The following is a 14,780-nucleotide window of genomic DNA, read 5'->3' on the forward strand; positions in this document are numbered from 1 at the left end:
GCCTCRGCTGAATGAGCCAACCTTCACCTTCCAGATTGCAACCAGGAGGGCAAAGCGTCGGCTGGGACGGTTTCACGGTCAGCACTTCCTCTCCCTGGATTTCTCTGCCCTCTTATCCAAATGCAGGCACTGCAGGATACCTTGGGACCGCGGCCAYGGCGGGAACGCAAGGACTGGGGAGCCGGGAGGGTGGCGTGGCGTGCGACGGCGGACAGTGACAGCCGTGCTGTGACCACCCGGCAGCCGGTCCCTGCGCGGACGCCGCGTCCCTTGCACAAGAGCCTGGCTCGCTCTCACGTCCTCAAACGGCACCCATTGCCTCAGCGGCCGGACGCTGTTTAGATTGGGATGTGCGCTCCCGACGTGCCAACGGCACGCTTCCAGGCCCTAATGCACAGCTGGGAAAAGGGAGGCTTAGTAATTCCCTCCGTGCAGCCGGGAGCGGGAGGCCATCCAGGCTCAGCAGCTGAAACGGGAACGTGCCCATGGGCTACTGGATGATCCGGCTGCGAAACGCCTCCTTGCAAAGGCCTCGTGGAGCCGTGAGCTTGCAGCACGGCTGGTGAAGGATGGCTTTACTCAGCAGGTAGCTGAGCATCTGCAGGACAACTCACCTTGTCCTTTCCCAAGGCATGGTGTCCATCCTCTGCTCCGCTGCCAAAATCTCCCGAGACCTATATGGGTTCGGGAAGAAACAGAGAAAATCAGTGGGGTGCCAGGTCCTCTCCTCCCCTGGAGGAATCCCAGTCCCCAGCAACATTGCGGGGGCAGATGAGATCATTGTTCAACGCTCAAAAACAAAGATTTTGCCTCCAAAACACACATCAAAGGGGGCTGGCAACTGCCTGGTGCTCACCTCTTCAGCATCATCCTCCTCTTCCTCACACTGGTGCTCAGCTGCCCGGGGATCCCCTTTGAGCTTCAAGTCGGCAATCACCCCCTAGGACAAAGGACACCGAGGAGGGTCACRGGTGCAGCCCTGTGACACGAGGCACAATCCATGAGAAAAGTTCCTCTGCCTCCTCCGAAGCCAGGCCGGCCGAGCAGAGGTCGCAGCCAGGATGAAGGTAGCCAGACAGCGACCTTTTTGGAGGGAATTTTTGGATGGGGTCCTCACTYCCCCTTCTCCAGGGCATAGGGAAAAGCAGTTCCTCGCTACCTCGCTGCTCCAAGGAAAGGGCTGCCGGCCAGCACCGCGGCCCAGTGCGGCCCTCATTTTGTGCTTCTTAGGTTAATCCACACTTCCTTACCATTTATTTGGGTTTTGCAAGGGCTGTATACAGTCCAGCCACTTATTTATACAATGCAGACTCTTTACACAATGCAACTCAAAGTCTCTCACCAAAAAAAAAAAAAAAAAAAAANCGGCCCAGTGCGGCCCTCATTTTGTGCTTCTTAGGTTAATCCACACTTCCTTACCATTTATTTGGGTTTTGCAAGGGCTGTATACAGTCCAGCCAGATAATTATACAATGCACACTCTTCACACAATGCTCCTCTAAGTCTTTCTCCAAAAAAAAAAAAAAAAAAAACAAACCAAGCACCTTCTTGCTCCATAGCTGAGGTACCAAAGCCACCTCGGAGGGCAGCATTCCCTCTTGGCGCTCCACAGGAGGTTCCCTGGGCAAACCTGGAGCTGGTGAAGTAGCAGCGAGGGCTTTGGGACCAGCTAGGTCTCTGCTTTGTGCCGAAAGCGGAGTGCACCGTAAGCACCTCTTCCCTTTGGGAATAACCCCCCGTGTGAGGCCTGCTGCTGCCACCAGCTCCTGCTCCACAGAGCTTTTCTGCGCATAACCAACATTTCATTTTTAATTCCCCTTTTGCTTTCAGAGGGAACTTGGCTAAACAATCTTGGCTAGACAGGGACCATATAGCAGCTCTCCAAGAGCAAAGGAGCCTTGGGAACATGAGAAATGAGCAGAAACAGCGCAACTGTTGATGAATCATGGAGCAGCTGAGTTATCACCCTACCCTGCTCATTGAGACAAGCACGTTATGTTCAGTTGCCAGCCTAAAAAGACGTTTCCATGAAGGATTAAAGTTATCCTGGGCATCTCTGGGCAAGGCTGCAACACTCACCGCATTGTCAGGTCCTCCGCATTGCTCGGGAACGAACGGGCCCTTCACCTTCCCAGGACCTTTCCAGACCAAGCTGAACAGCTGGGATATGGCCCGGCCACCTGATCTCCACGGGGAAGTGGAGAGCAAACCACCCTGCCAGGGGCCACCCAGCCCACAATGGAAACCCTGCTCGCAAGCGAGCTTGGAGAAGAAAGATAACTGCCCGTGCAACGTCCTTCTCGTGCTCTCTCTCTGGATGAGACACCTAAAATAATATTTGGACTCACTTGAAAGCGCAACACCCTATGTCCGGGGAAGATGTCCGCGCTCGGGAAACACAATTTAAGCAAACAACAGCGAGCGGCAGCTACGAGGCCAGCGAGGCCGCTGCAAGCAGCGGGTCTGACCAACACTCTCACGGCAGCCGCAGGCAATAACTGCAGTGACTACGCGGCCCTGCCTCGCCTCTCAGGCAGCCGGGATCGCGCTCCTGTCGGCGTCTGCCAAGCGAACAACAGCCCCATGGGCATGTTTCTGCAGCCGTGCTTCCTGGAAACAGTCTGCCCCCAAGGAATTCGCCTGGCATCCCATCGGGCACGCCAGGAACAGGCAGGTTTGCGCTTCTGAGAGCGTTTGGTGCAAGGCTTTCCAGAAAGCACATGCAGCCCAAACAGACCCTTTCACCAAAATTGCTACTTTGGAAAGTCTCTTGGGATTGAAATCCCTACTGGAATGTAGTTAAGGCTGTGGAAACAGCCCAGCAAACTCTCCTCGGTTGAGTTTTGAGCCTCCTCCAGCTTCCCAGCCCTGGTGACCAAATCCTCTCCTTCCTGCCAAGCACCAGTATCAAGCCTAAGCTGCTTCTCAGGCCATGCCTTGATAAATGTAACACTCACCATCTGCTTTTCCGGTCCCAGGGTTCACAGGAAGCTTCAGAAATAACCCATTTCCAGCCCCGAACCAAAACACCCCCTTGAGGGATAGTCACAAGGACCCAGCAGCCCAGATAAAGGGAGCAGCCAACATTCTTGGTACCATRGGTCTTATCTTGCATTCAGCTGCAATCAAATCCTCCTACCGGACTACGGCCAAGTCCCTGATAATGGCAACCTCCTGTTTTATCTGCTCTCCCAAGAGCTTCTGCACTGCCTGCAAGCTTCACCCTTCCAGGTTTTATCCCACTGCCTTCATCGCTGATAAAACCACTAAGGCAACACCAGAGGAAGAACAGACCCCAGGGAGACCCTGCCAGGAGCAGTCAAGCTGCCCATTAGCGCCTCTATTTGTGATTTGTCCTGTGGCCAGGTTTTAATCAGCCCTATGCTCTGTTAGCTCCAGATAACACAACTTTGGGTTGATTTGCAATGGAACAAGTGTTGGGAGTGGGTATWTTTTGTGCTCTTTGCTCATAGTCTTCCCCCCTGAGCAGCCCCATCATGTGTTAGAAACATATGGGTGTTTCATCCTCTACTCCGGACTATTTCTTGGCATTTGCCTTCAAAAGCAGGCAGGTGGTGTCCCAAACACCTGCCAATACAGGAGCAAGGCATTTCTGTGTCAGTGGCCTCGCTGTCCTGGCAGGTTAAAGATTGCTTTCCAGACCCTTGCTCTCCAGACCCACGAGCCAGTGCCACACTGAGATAGCAATCCTGGAGTAATCTGGTCCTCAGACCATCAATGATTAATCCTTTCCTGAGGGAACTCTCCCTAGCCTCTCCCCCACGACTTGGTTTAACTGAATCACAACTGCAGCGTTTCTGGCTACTGGTCAAGACAATGTTTAAACTAAGAAATGCAATTTGCAAAGCCCAGTCACYGTGGGGAAGCACAGCTCTTTGCTGCAGAGCTGCTCCCACAGGGCAAAACATGTTCAACCTAAGACAAAGAGCAGCCCTGAATTTTACTCGTTATTGTAAGSGGATTTCTATGTCGGTTCAAGTGCGGTGCATTTTCCACACACKTTCCATAAATCTTATCTAAAACATAACTTATTCTTAAATCACAGCTTCAGCTATCATCTTCTCTGCCTGCTCTCAAAAGTCTTCCTGAAGATACCATCCAAAGTCAGCCAGCAAAGATATGCTTTGGCCCAGCATTCAAACATTTATTTTTCCAGCTACAAGATGTATTTTACCAGCCAAATCAACAGACATTAAAAGACATAGGTATTTTTAACAAAGTGGAGATTCTCTCAGACTCTTTGTGCTGTTCCCGTGTCTGCTCCACCAGTGGCTGGAGAAGGTATAGGCAATGGTGACTGCAGGCTATGCAACCTCAACCTCCTTGCAAGCTTACCCTTGTGGAGATGCAAGAAAATAAAGTTTCTTGCATCAGAAATCATCGCAACCTCCCCAGGCTTCCTTAGGAACAATCACAAGAGCACATTCACTAGCTTAACCTCTGGGCACAGTGAAATCAGAGGTAAATCAGCATAGCCTGGCGCCACAGCTCTCCAGTTTCAGACAAGTTCTCTCTCTGACAAACTTATTTGGGGTAATCTGAGACCTTACCTGGTATTTATCCGGGTCGGCTCCTCCAGCCTGAGCAACGAAGAGCCCAGACCCATCTTCCAGCTCCATCTCGTCTGGGGAGCGCTCGAAGCGGACCCGCTCGTGCTCCTCACAGTCCAGGTAGAGGAYGACTTCGTCCTCCTCCACGCTGATGGCGAAGCGTGTCCACTGGTTCAGCAGGGTGGGCACGGTGAAGGTGGCCGCCGCGTAGGAGCTCTTGGAGCCCGGCTCTGTGTAGTAGAAGATGATCTGCTGCTTACCCGCCCGCAGCTCCGAGAGCTTGACGCCCACGTAGATGATGCTCTGCAAAGAGTCTGTGATGGCAAAGAGGACGCCGGCCCGCGGGGTGGTGGGCTGGATGTGAAACAGCAGAGAAAAGTCCCGGTAAAAGGGGCTGGGCAGGTGGTACCGGGCCACCTGGCCTGTGTTGGCATTGGGTCCAAAGACATAGCCTGGGTTGTTGTCGGGGCCGTAAATTTTCTGGATCTCCTCTGGCGGCGGGTCTCCAATCAGCTCCAGGAGGCTGACTTCTGTGCTCAAATTCTCTGCAAGAGAAGAGAAGAGAAAGGTGATGGTGSCCTGTTGGTGTCACATACCCTGATCCAGACACCCCTTAGCAGGTCTCCTCTCTCCTAGTCTCCTGAGTGCTTCCGCATTCCAGCTCAAAYGCTGGACAAGAGCTGAAGACTAGTTACAGGAATTTCTGGACCAGAGCGCATCACTGCTAGAAGGACAACTGAAACCACCTTCTCCCCACACAAGGCAACATGTTCTCCTAATGCAACCTCTTTATGGGACCTGCTTTTGCAGCTCCAGCGGGATGTGAAGAAGGAAACTCTGAGGCCCAGGACCAGGAAAGTCATGCCACAATGAACTCCATTTTATGTATCAACTRCTGAACCTAAAAACTCCATCTGGCCAAAGGAAACATTTCATTCCAATGCTCATTTCAATTCCACATTCCTTCAGACATTTCAAACCAATTAAATAACAGTTTTTATACATATATATATATATATGATGTCGCTGAGGTGACTCCAATGATCATCATCCCTAAAGAGACGTTTTGATATTCAATAAACCAACTCCCAGCTTCAGCTCCATTGCCTGAACAGCTTTGACCCTGTGCTCTCCAGATGCTGCTTTTCCGTAATTTCCTCTGCTCCATCTTCCCAGGTCACATTGGCACTGCACCACCAGCTGGCCTCCAAAGCCAGATGATGACACGCAGGCGTTTTCCCCATGGAGCAAGAGGAATTTTTGCATGTGGGAATGRGAAGAGGAGAGCAGACTCAGGTCTCCCAAGGGCCGTAGCCAATTTGTGGCCCTTCCAGGGCCTGCTGGACATTCCTGCCTCTGCAGAGGCTGCTGYGGTGGCTCCCGGCCAGCTCTGCCCGTGCTGATTCAGAAGTGATGCATGAGGCACATATATCCAGTCATGCTGGGAGCGAACCCCAGGAACGCGATGCCTTGGGAGGGCCTGTGCATCATAATGGAAGAGATCAGTGTTGGGATGATCCCGCGGGATGCATGAGGGAATTGGCATCTTCCCATGCTCCTGCAAATGTGCTGCATGGCCTACTGTATTTTTTGGCAGGTCCAAGCTTCCTGGAGTCCCAGCATGGCTCATTCCTGAGGATACCATTAAAAACSATGGAGGACAACTTCCTAACCACCCAGGGATTACAAGCAAACCCGAGGCAGGTCAAGCAGCAGGACTTGGCTCTCCCTTCACTTTCTCCTCCAGCACTGCCCAGYCGCTGGCAAGGAATATGCCCTTACATCAGCATCTCCCAGCCATAGGTCACCCCTGGTCCTGGCGCTTCTTTACACAGCAGATAGCAGAAGGACTTACAGGAGATCTGGGGATTGAATGGAAAACACAAGTTCCTCTCTCAAGGAGGCTAGAAATCTGTGCTGTGGACCTGCCTTGAGCCCAGCACGTCAGACAGCTCTTTGCCAACCACGAATGTGGCACTGGGGCACCAAGGGGTGACAGCTACAGCGCAGATGCTGCAGCTTTCCCGAGCATCTTCCATGGCAGAATTTGCACACAGACCACCTGGGCCCGTGCGGCAAGAGGACACGCACGGCCCTCGCTGTCTCCCAGCCCCAGAGGCATTGCCAAGCACTAGGAGGCAACCGGACCCTGAGTTCCTGCCTGCAGAGCCATAGAAAGCGCGGTGCACACGTGCCTGCACCTTCCCTGGGGTCACAGCGACCCCCACGTGATCCTACCCCACGGGAGGCTCCGGGATACGCAGCTGCGGAAAAGCTTGCAGGGTCACCCTTGCTGGGAATAAATCACAGCCTTCCCACTAGCAAGCCTCCCATTGCACTGCCTGGGAAAGCATCTCGGATTGGCGCTCCTCATCCCTGCCTAGTCAGCTTCCCAGATGCTCTCAATTTTAAGAGCAGCTCCTTTTCTGACTCTTTTTTTTCTCAAGGCACTTTAGGGAGTTCTGGTCAGAACGGTCTCTCCTACCAGGAGCAGCTGAACATCTGGCCGCGCAAGACAGCCCTCTGTATGTAAACTCCTGTTGTTTTGGCAGCACACGCATCCTCATCGCCCACACAGCGGGTGCTGGATTCTTCCTTTCCTATGTCAACCTCTCGGGCTGGTGCCAACTGGGTTGTTTTACTCTGGTGCTTTTTAACTCCAGCTTTCCCAGGAGCTAGGGAATCCACCAGCAATTCCTGCACACACGCTGCCCTGCAATCCGCACGGTCCCCATCTCTGGTGGTTTTCTTCCCGAGGCCATTGTCACTTCTGGAAAGGAACAGTCCAACCAGGGGGGCMTGAACCCCAAAGCTGCAGAGAGATCAGGACCTGGACCTACCTTAGCCCCTCCAGTCGGGAAGTTTGGTGTTGACTGCATCCCCCCATCCCCAAGCTGGGAATGAGGAGCTTCTGGTAAGAGCTGCAAAAACTCAGTGTGCCCCGCACCTTCCGTGCTCCTTGTCATGACAAGCAAGGGGAATTGCAGAGCAGAGGTGTGCTGAGCCCAGGCAGAAGCCGCCAGGCAGCAGTGGAGGCAGCCAGGAACTTACACGCTCCTCTGCATCCAGGTATTTTCTTCTAGAGCTCTTAAAATTTAAGAAGAAATCAACCCAACCCTGCCCAGCCCAGAAGGAAAACATGTCTTTTGGGAYGGTGGGAGGAGACAAAACCCTTGGTGCCAATTCCAGTGCCTGGAGGTACCTGCACAGCTGGCAAGAGTCCTCCCAGCACAGGCAGAGCATCCCGACCCTCCCACAGCTGCTGAGTCACCAAGGCGAGGGCCGGCCCCATGGCAGGGGGTGGGAGGGATGCTAGAAACACTGGGGATTACTGCAAGTGTCAGGGGGGTCTCCTTACCAGAAAACCCCCAGTCCTCTCCTCCTGGGTGCACGGCTTTGAAACYGTTTTGTATCCCCCATACATCATCAGCAACCGACTCCAAAACTGCGACCCCAGAACTGAGCACCCAGGTGCGAGGAAACCTCCTTCCCCGTCTCGCATCCACCTCAAACATCCTGCAACGAGATCCGGCTTCCCTACAGGAGCATCCTGATCCCTCGGCACCGAGCAGGACCCCAGCGCTCTCCTCGCACACCACACGCGAAGGCCACGCAAGCTCAGGAGCCACTACGTGCGTTCCCGGTGAGCTCCGCGCCGGCGTGGCGACAGGAGYCGGCGCTGCGGCACGCAGAGGGGACGCCGGCCAAGCGATCCCTGCGAGAGGCTGCGGGCATGCCGCAAAAGAAGTTTATCTTGGGTCGGAGGCAGCCAAACTCGGAACAGCTTGAAGCCTAGAGGAAATCAGAGCTTCCTCCCAGGGGTCCGGGCAGGCTCAGATGGGTCTAAGAGCGATCGCTGCGACTTCTGCATCCGGACAACCTATCCTCTGCCTCTGAGGCTCGGTGGGGAAGGCTGAAAGAGGCTTTTGTTTGCAATGCAATTTGCAATCATGTTCTCCTTAGTGTTTTAACTGGCTCAGGGATCCCCTCTCTGCTCCTCTCCAAATGCACCACTTGCTCCCTGGCTTGGAGCTGGGGCTGGGCGACGATACAAGGAGGCTTCCCAAAGACAACAGATTGCGTCTTTCCCCTGCACAACATGCAAACAAACCCGGGGCCAAGGATGCAAAGCTGGAGGGAGCCTGGGGAGCGGGCGGTAATGGGACACCCCTTCAAACGGATGCCCCCTCGCAAACGGAGGTGCTCCAGGCAGGTGCCAGGCCCTGGAGGCACAAGGATGCCAGGCCAGTTTGAGGAAAATCTGCGCGGGCAGGAAGCTCGTGGGCGGCGAGGCCAAGACGGCCTCCTGCGCAGGGAGCGGGCAGCTGTGCTGCTGCGTGACCTCAGGTAGCCTGAGCACGGGCTGCTGCTTCACAAGCACCTCGAGATCCCTTGGACCAGCCCCATGGGCTCTTTCCAGCAGGAGAATCCAGCAGAAAAAGCAGTCTCGGTCAGCAGCGATGGACCGCTGTCCCTGTCGCTTAATGGGACCAGAGCTCAGAGCTGCTCGGGGTTCTGTAATGAGCATCCCATTGCCCCACATGTCTCATCCTTCCCTACACAAACAGCTATCCAGGGCCGGGATATCCCTGCTCAACTCCCCTTCCCCCTCACTTGGCCCTCACAGCCCCTCTGGGCACCCTCCCACCCCGCTGCAGAGCGAGGGGTCCCTGTGGGAAAGGCCCTGATACCTCGGAGCYGCTGCCATCACCACGCAGGGACCCCGCTGGCTCGTGTCCCGCGGCGGGACAGGACGAGCTGTGAGCGACCGGCTGGGGCTGCGCCAGCGCACCGGGACGCGCGCCTGGATGTGCCGGCGGCTGCAGGGCGGGGACGGGCCCTCTGCCAGCGAGAAACCCTCGCCCGGGCCCGAACACGAGGCTCCTGCAGCGCTGCCGACTACAATACGACATTGTGCTCGCGCCTCTAGCAGCTGGAAGCGTTACAGGAACAAATACCAGCAAGGAATGAGATATGGCACAGCTACTTCGCCCTGGAGCCGGTGCCATTATCCAAAGGCTGACTTRCTGCAAGCTCCCGACTTGCTGCAACACCCGGCGTGCACGGGAGAAAACCCACACGCAGCCCCTCTCCAAACCAGAGCCCTTTAGGCCACAGCACCCAGAGCCTCGTGGAAAGCCGCACAGCCCAAACACACCAGTCGCAGCAGTCCCCACGGCTGCCAGCACCCGTCCCAGACCACACAGGACACCTCCAGCGCCTCCAGGCTGGACCTTGTTGCAGCCCGCGCCAACCTGAGGGGTTCCTGGAAGCTGCAGGGCTTTTCGGCAGAGGGAGCRTGGCCGTGGCAGTGGGGTGACCAGAGCTGGCACCAGGAGAAGGCAAAGCCCTCGAGCAGGAGGCACACGCGCGGGATGCGGAGCGGCTCTGCAGGGATGTCTCCAGCCAATATGCCTGGTGCAGGTGCCGAACACATCCTTCCGCCTTTGGCTAAAGCTCCTCACTGKTATTCCCCTGCAGGCACCTGGGAACTAAGCACTCACTTGAGCCATCAGTGAATGCTCCCCAGGGATGGTTCCTGGCTCAGAGCTGCGGTCCTTGGAAGGCACTCTGGAGAGGACAGCACCTTGGCCAGACCCCAATACCTGCTGTCCTGCTGCTCCACATCCCTCTCCCTTCACCCCAAGCATTTCAGCACCACCAGGAGGGCAGAGGGACCCACACGAGCTGTAGATCCTTCTCAACTCAAGCCACTCCGGTCCACCATCGCACCCCAAATCCCCCAGCCCCACACAGCAAAGCGCACTACAGCCCCACATTGCTGCCCTGTCCCGTTTCCTCGGGACATCAAACGGCCGCCAAGCCTCCATGGGACTTTTGGCTCCTCTGTTGCCGACTGTCTGGGAACTCCGGGCGAGCGTTTCGGTGACCCCCTCGCACGCCCGTGAGGGACTGCCGGCAAACAGTGCTGCTTTAACGAGCAGGGTGGCGGGGTCAGGGCCCGRGGGAGCCATCCTCCCTGCATGTGTGCATCCCTTGTCTGCTGCTCCCGGCTAATCACCTCTCGGAGGGCAGCGGGTGCCTTTCAAGGCAGCCTCGAGGCCATCTGAGCTTGGCAACCCCAGGATTCCAGCCAGCAGGACGAGGGTCTGGTGTGGGAACACAGCCTCATTCAGCAGCTCCTCTCAGCACGGCAGCGTTGGGACGTCGGGAGGGAGAAATGCGCAGGGGGAACAGCAGGGGGAACAGCAGGGGGACGGCACAGCAACCTGCCTCCCCAAAATGTTAGAGGGCTGTGCTAAATCCATTAAATAAGGAAGTTAAAGGCTCCTCTGAACATGGTGGCTTGTCCAGTTACGCACCGCTCAGAGCTGGGCTACCATGGCCAGCAGCAGCCAGGAGTCAGTGTGCTGGGTGTTAACCCAGAAGTCCTGGGAGAACAAAACCCACCACTTCTGGTGGAAAATGAAGGTACTACCTAGCACCCCAATGCCATTCCCGCCCTATTTCCCCAACATTTCCCAGTTCTGCTTTCTTCACGATCTTCATTTCTGCTCTGCAACAGCACCTTCCATTGCTCTGAAGAGCATCCATAGCCTGTCTTCCCCTTTATCTTCTCCCCTGTGCAGCAAGTTTGCCTGTGTGTTGAAAGGGTCAAAACCACCCAACAACAAAAGTTGGGCACAAAACGCCTCTCCTCCCTTCCAAACAGAGGGGATCAAACATTAGCCGCAAGTAAATCATTAACCCCGAGGCAAAGGTGCTTGGGCAGCTCGGGAAGAGAAGAGCAAGCACGTGCATGTGCATGCAGGGTCACAGCCCCCATCCCAGCCCGCAGGGGAGTGACACCCAGGCACTTCCTTCAGTGCCTGCTGAAAGGTCACCTTGAGGCATCCCCAACGCTATGGTTGCTCTGTGGTCAGCACGAGCCAGCTCCCATCGCTGAACTGGTCCGGTAGGCATAGAGAGGAGCGTGGCACGTCCCAGAGGAAGGGGAACAGAACCCAAGCTTGGCTGCAGGGAGGCTAGAGCTGTCTTTAGCTGCATGCCCATTGGGAACCTCACTGGAGCCAACCAAGCCCAGCTCTGCCAACRCCTGCCTTCCAAGGTGAAAGGAGACTTGATAAACTATGAACTTCTGCTCTCCTGATCCTAGGACCCCCAGACAGTCAATAGCTCAAGTCAGGACTATATCACTGTGATGGGCAATGCTGTCTGCAAACTGGCCCTGGACACAGGCATGGTCAGAAACCTGCCACGTGTGCTCAAGGGGCACCTCATCATGGCCATGGGGACGTTGCCTCTTAGTCTGGCCACTGAATCTCACAGGAACTACAAGAGCCCAAGGACAGGACAGGGATGCTCAGCCTTGGAGAGGGAGCCAAAAACCAACAGCAGTTGCTACRTGGAAGAGATGACGCTGGATGGACAGGGATTTGGACAGAGGTCTCAGCAGCTTCACACAGCGACAAGGGAAAAGAATCCCTTGTTGCTTTCCAGCCAGCACAGCCTACCTGGCAGCACCGCAGCGCCCGAATTGCAGGGTGGTTTTCCCCCAAATCAGGGTGAGTTGCCCTGTCTCACCATGCCCATGCACCCAGCCTACCACTGCCTGAAGCAAACGGGTGARTCTGCATCAAAGCTGCATCGTGGGGAGGGGACACCCTCAGCCCACCCCACGCAAACAGTGCACATCAATGCTGCCTACAATGTCCCAAGCAGGGATGAGCAAAGGGACTCATCCAAAGGCTAAAGCATCTCCCAGATCTTAGCCTGCTGGCTGGCACTGAAGGGACAGGTACCTGCCATATCACGAGCTCCAACCTGCACCCAGGAAAGCACACCAAAGGACATATACCCCCAAACACCCTGAACACACAGGGTGCCTTACCTGCTGGGGCTTGGGGAGGGGGAGACACACAAAGGAACAGAGATCACCCAGCCACATTACCTGCAGAAACATTAATAAAGACACAAGAATACCCTCCGTCCTCCGCAGGGAGCAAGTCACACGGGAGAGGCAGGTGCCCAGCGGCCAAGTGCATCCAGCAAAGGTCTCTCACGGCCTCGCAGAAGCCCTGGCACGGCGGGGGGGTTATGGGGACAGAAGCGTTACACCCAGGGACCAGGAGCAAGCAGAGAAACCATTCCAAGTAGCGGTGACACCGGGATTTAAGCAGCCCCTCCCACTCATGCAAAGCATCCCGAATTTCCACCTCGCTGCTGTGGCCGAGGTAATTTGGCAATCGGAAATGCTTGGTGCCCAAAACGGTACAGGAGGGCAGGCGGGCTGGGAAGGGCAGGCAGCGACCAGCCTCCGGCGTCAGTCCGGGAAAGAAGGAAGCAAACCCAGCACCGCTACTACTATAAAGTYGCAGAGTGGAGGTTAGTAAATCAAACTCGAGAGGATCAGAGTTATCGGCAGGAGGAAAGTCCACGTCATTAGTCGCATTCCCGTTAGGAGCAGAAGGCCTCCGGGTCCCGTTAACACCGGTTAGCGCCAGCCCCCAGCGGCCGGCAGGTTGTCCAGTGCCTTGCAAGAGTTGGCTGCTGCTGCTGGTGCTACGTGTCGGGCTCYGGTCCCCTGGCAGGGTGGCACCTGGAGCAGCACGGGGCGGCCCATCTGGCGTGCCGGTGCCAGGGGACAGCTCCGGGCGGTGTGCAGCGCGTGGCGTGGCCGATGCTCCGTGTGGGGCCCGCGGAGGCGCTACGCGGGCCGGCTGTGCTTTGGGGCTGCCCGAGCCCTCTCCCGAGGAGGGCTCCTGAGGAGGTGCCACCTGCTCGCGAGCACCGTCACCTGGTGGGAAAGGGAAAGGAGCACTACCTGGACGGGGTGCCATCGGCCTCTGCAAAGACACCCGAGTCCCGCTCCGCTCGCCTAGCGGCGATGTGGGCTCGGGGAGCACCAGCTCTGGTCCCGTCGTTGCTGGGGGGGTTTCGGTGGAGTTGCTGGTCACATCCTGCCCGTGCTCGGGTGCTATGCTGGGAGGTGCGGCGGTTGAAGTGATGCCTGTCAGTGGTGGTGCCGTGCTCTCCGGTGTCCYGGTGACACTGCCGTCCCCCGGCTCACGACCGCCACGGGTGCCTTCAGCTGCGTGCAGGAGCTCCACGCTGGACACGCTCTCATTCCTTGCAGGCACCGTCGTGCCGGACACGCTCTCGCTGCCCATGGGTGCTGCTGTGCCGGACACGCTCTCATTCCCATCAGGTACCGTCGTGCCGGACACGCTCTCACTGCCCACGGGCACTGCCGTGCCGGACACACTCTCATTCCCGTCGGACACCGCTGTGCCAGACAYGCTCTCATTCCCATCAGTTACTGCCGTGCTGGACATGCTCTCATTCCCATCAGTTACCGCCGTGCTGGACATGCTCTCATTCCCATCAGTTACTGCCGTGCCGGACACGCTCTCACTGCCCGTGGGTGCTGCTGTGCCGGACACACTCTCGTTCCCGTCAGGTACTGTTGTTCCGGACACACTCTCATTCCCGTCGGGCACCGCTGTGCCAGATATGCTCTCGCTGCCTGTGGACACTGCCGTGCTGGACACGCTCTCACTGCCCGTGGGCACCGCTGTGCCAGCACCCAGATCCTTGCCCAGCAGGCTGGCGACGTCCCCCGAGCTCTCCTCGTCCTGCGCCACCATCCACGGGGATCCGCTTGGCCGGGGAGCTGCCGGAGTGGAGAGTGGCCTGGCTGTCGGCTCGGACGCAGCGGTTCTCCCTGCAGAGGCTAGCGGTGTCCTGGAGGGCTTGGAGCCACCCCAGAACCAGTTCAGGAGCTGCGCTTCGCAGGAGCAGCCACAAGCCAGAAAAAGCAGAAAGCCCAGGCAGCGCGAGGCCGGAGCCATTCGGAGGAGAGGAAAACAGAGGGAACTGGGGAGGGGGGGAAAAAAAAAGGAAAAAAAAGAAAAGAAAAGAAAAAGGGCCAAACAGGAGTTTTGCCCCACACGGACGCCCGGCGCTCACATCGGTCTCTGCTCCCTGGCTCTCCCGCACAGTCCCTCACACGGAGCAGCGGGGAGGAGTGGCTCCRCAGCCGGCTGGGTCGGGCCCTGCTCTCCCAACGCCGCCTCCCAACGCCCGACACCTCGGCACAGGCACATCCCCCGGGTGGGTGACACAGGGTCTGCGGCCAGGGACCCACGGGAGCCCCTCCACGGGTCTCCCAGCCAAGCCAGCCCCTGCACTCCCTCCTCCTCCTCCCTGCGCCCTGCCGCACCAGCCAGCAGCTGCTTTTAACTCCTT

General features: G+C 56.9%; 1 protein-coding gene across 1 annotated transcript in view; it reads right to left on the bottom strand.

The window, feature by feature from the left end:
• The window catches only part of COL18A1 (collagen type XVIII alpha 1 chain), a 28,667-nt gene extending 14,270 nt beyond the window's left edge, over positions 1 to 14,397 (bottom strand). The window contains exons 1-4 of the mRNA XM_026048582.1: positions 13,357 to 14,397; positions 4,572 to 5,116; positions 857 to 940; positions 615 to 674 (exon numbers count right to left, since the gene is read on the bottom strand). Coding sequence (XP_025904367.1) covers positions 615 to 674; positions 857 to 940; positions 4,572 to 5,116; positions 13,357 to 14,383 — 1,716 coding nt within the window. The 5' untranslated portion in view covers positions 14,384 to 14,397. The remainder of the gene's footprint in view (positions 1 to 614; positions 675 to 856; positions 941 to 4,571; positions 5,117 to 13,356) is intronic.
• Positions 14,398 to 14,780: the final 383 nt, after the last annotated feature.

Source organism: Nothoprocta perdicaria, unplaced genomic scaffold, assembly GCF_003342845.1.
Source record: "Nothoprocta perdicaria isolate Ctin4 unplaced genomic scaffold, notPer1 scaffold_11, whole genome shotgun sequence".
Lineage (NCBI taxonomy): Eukaryota > Metazoa > Chordata > Aves > Tinamiformes > Tinamidae > Nothoprocta > Nothoprocta perdicaria.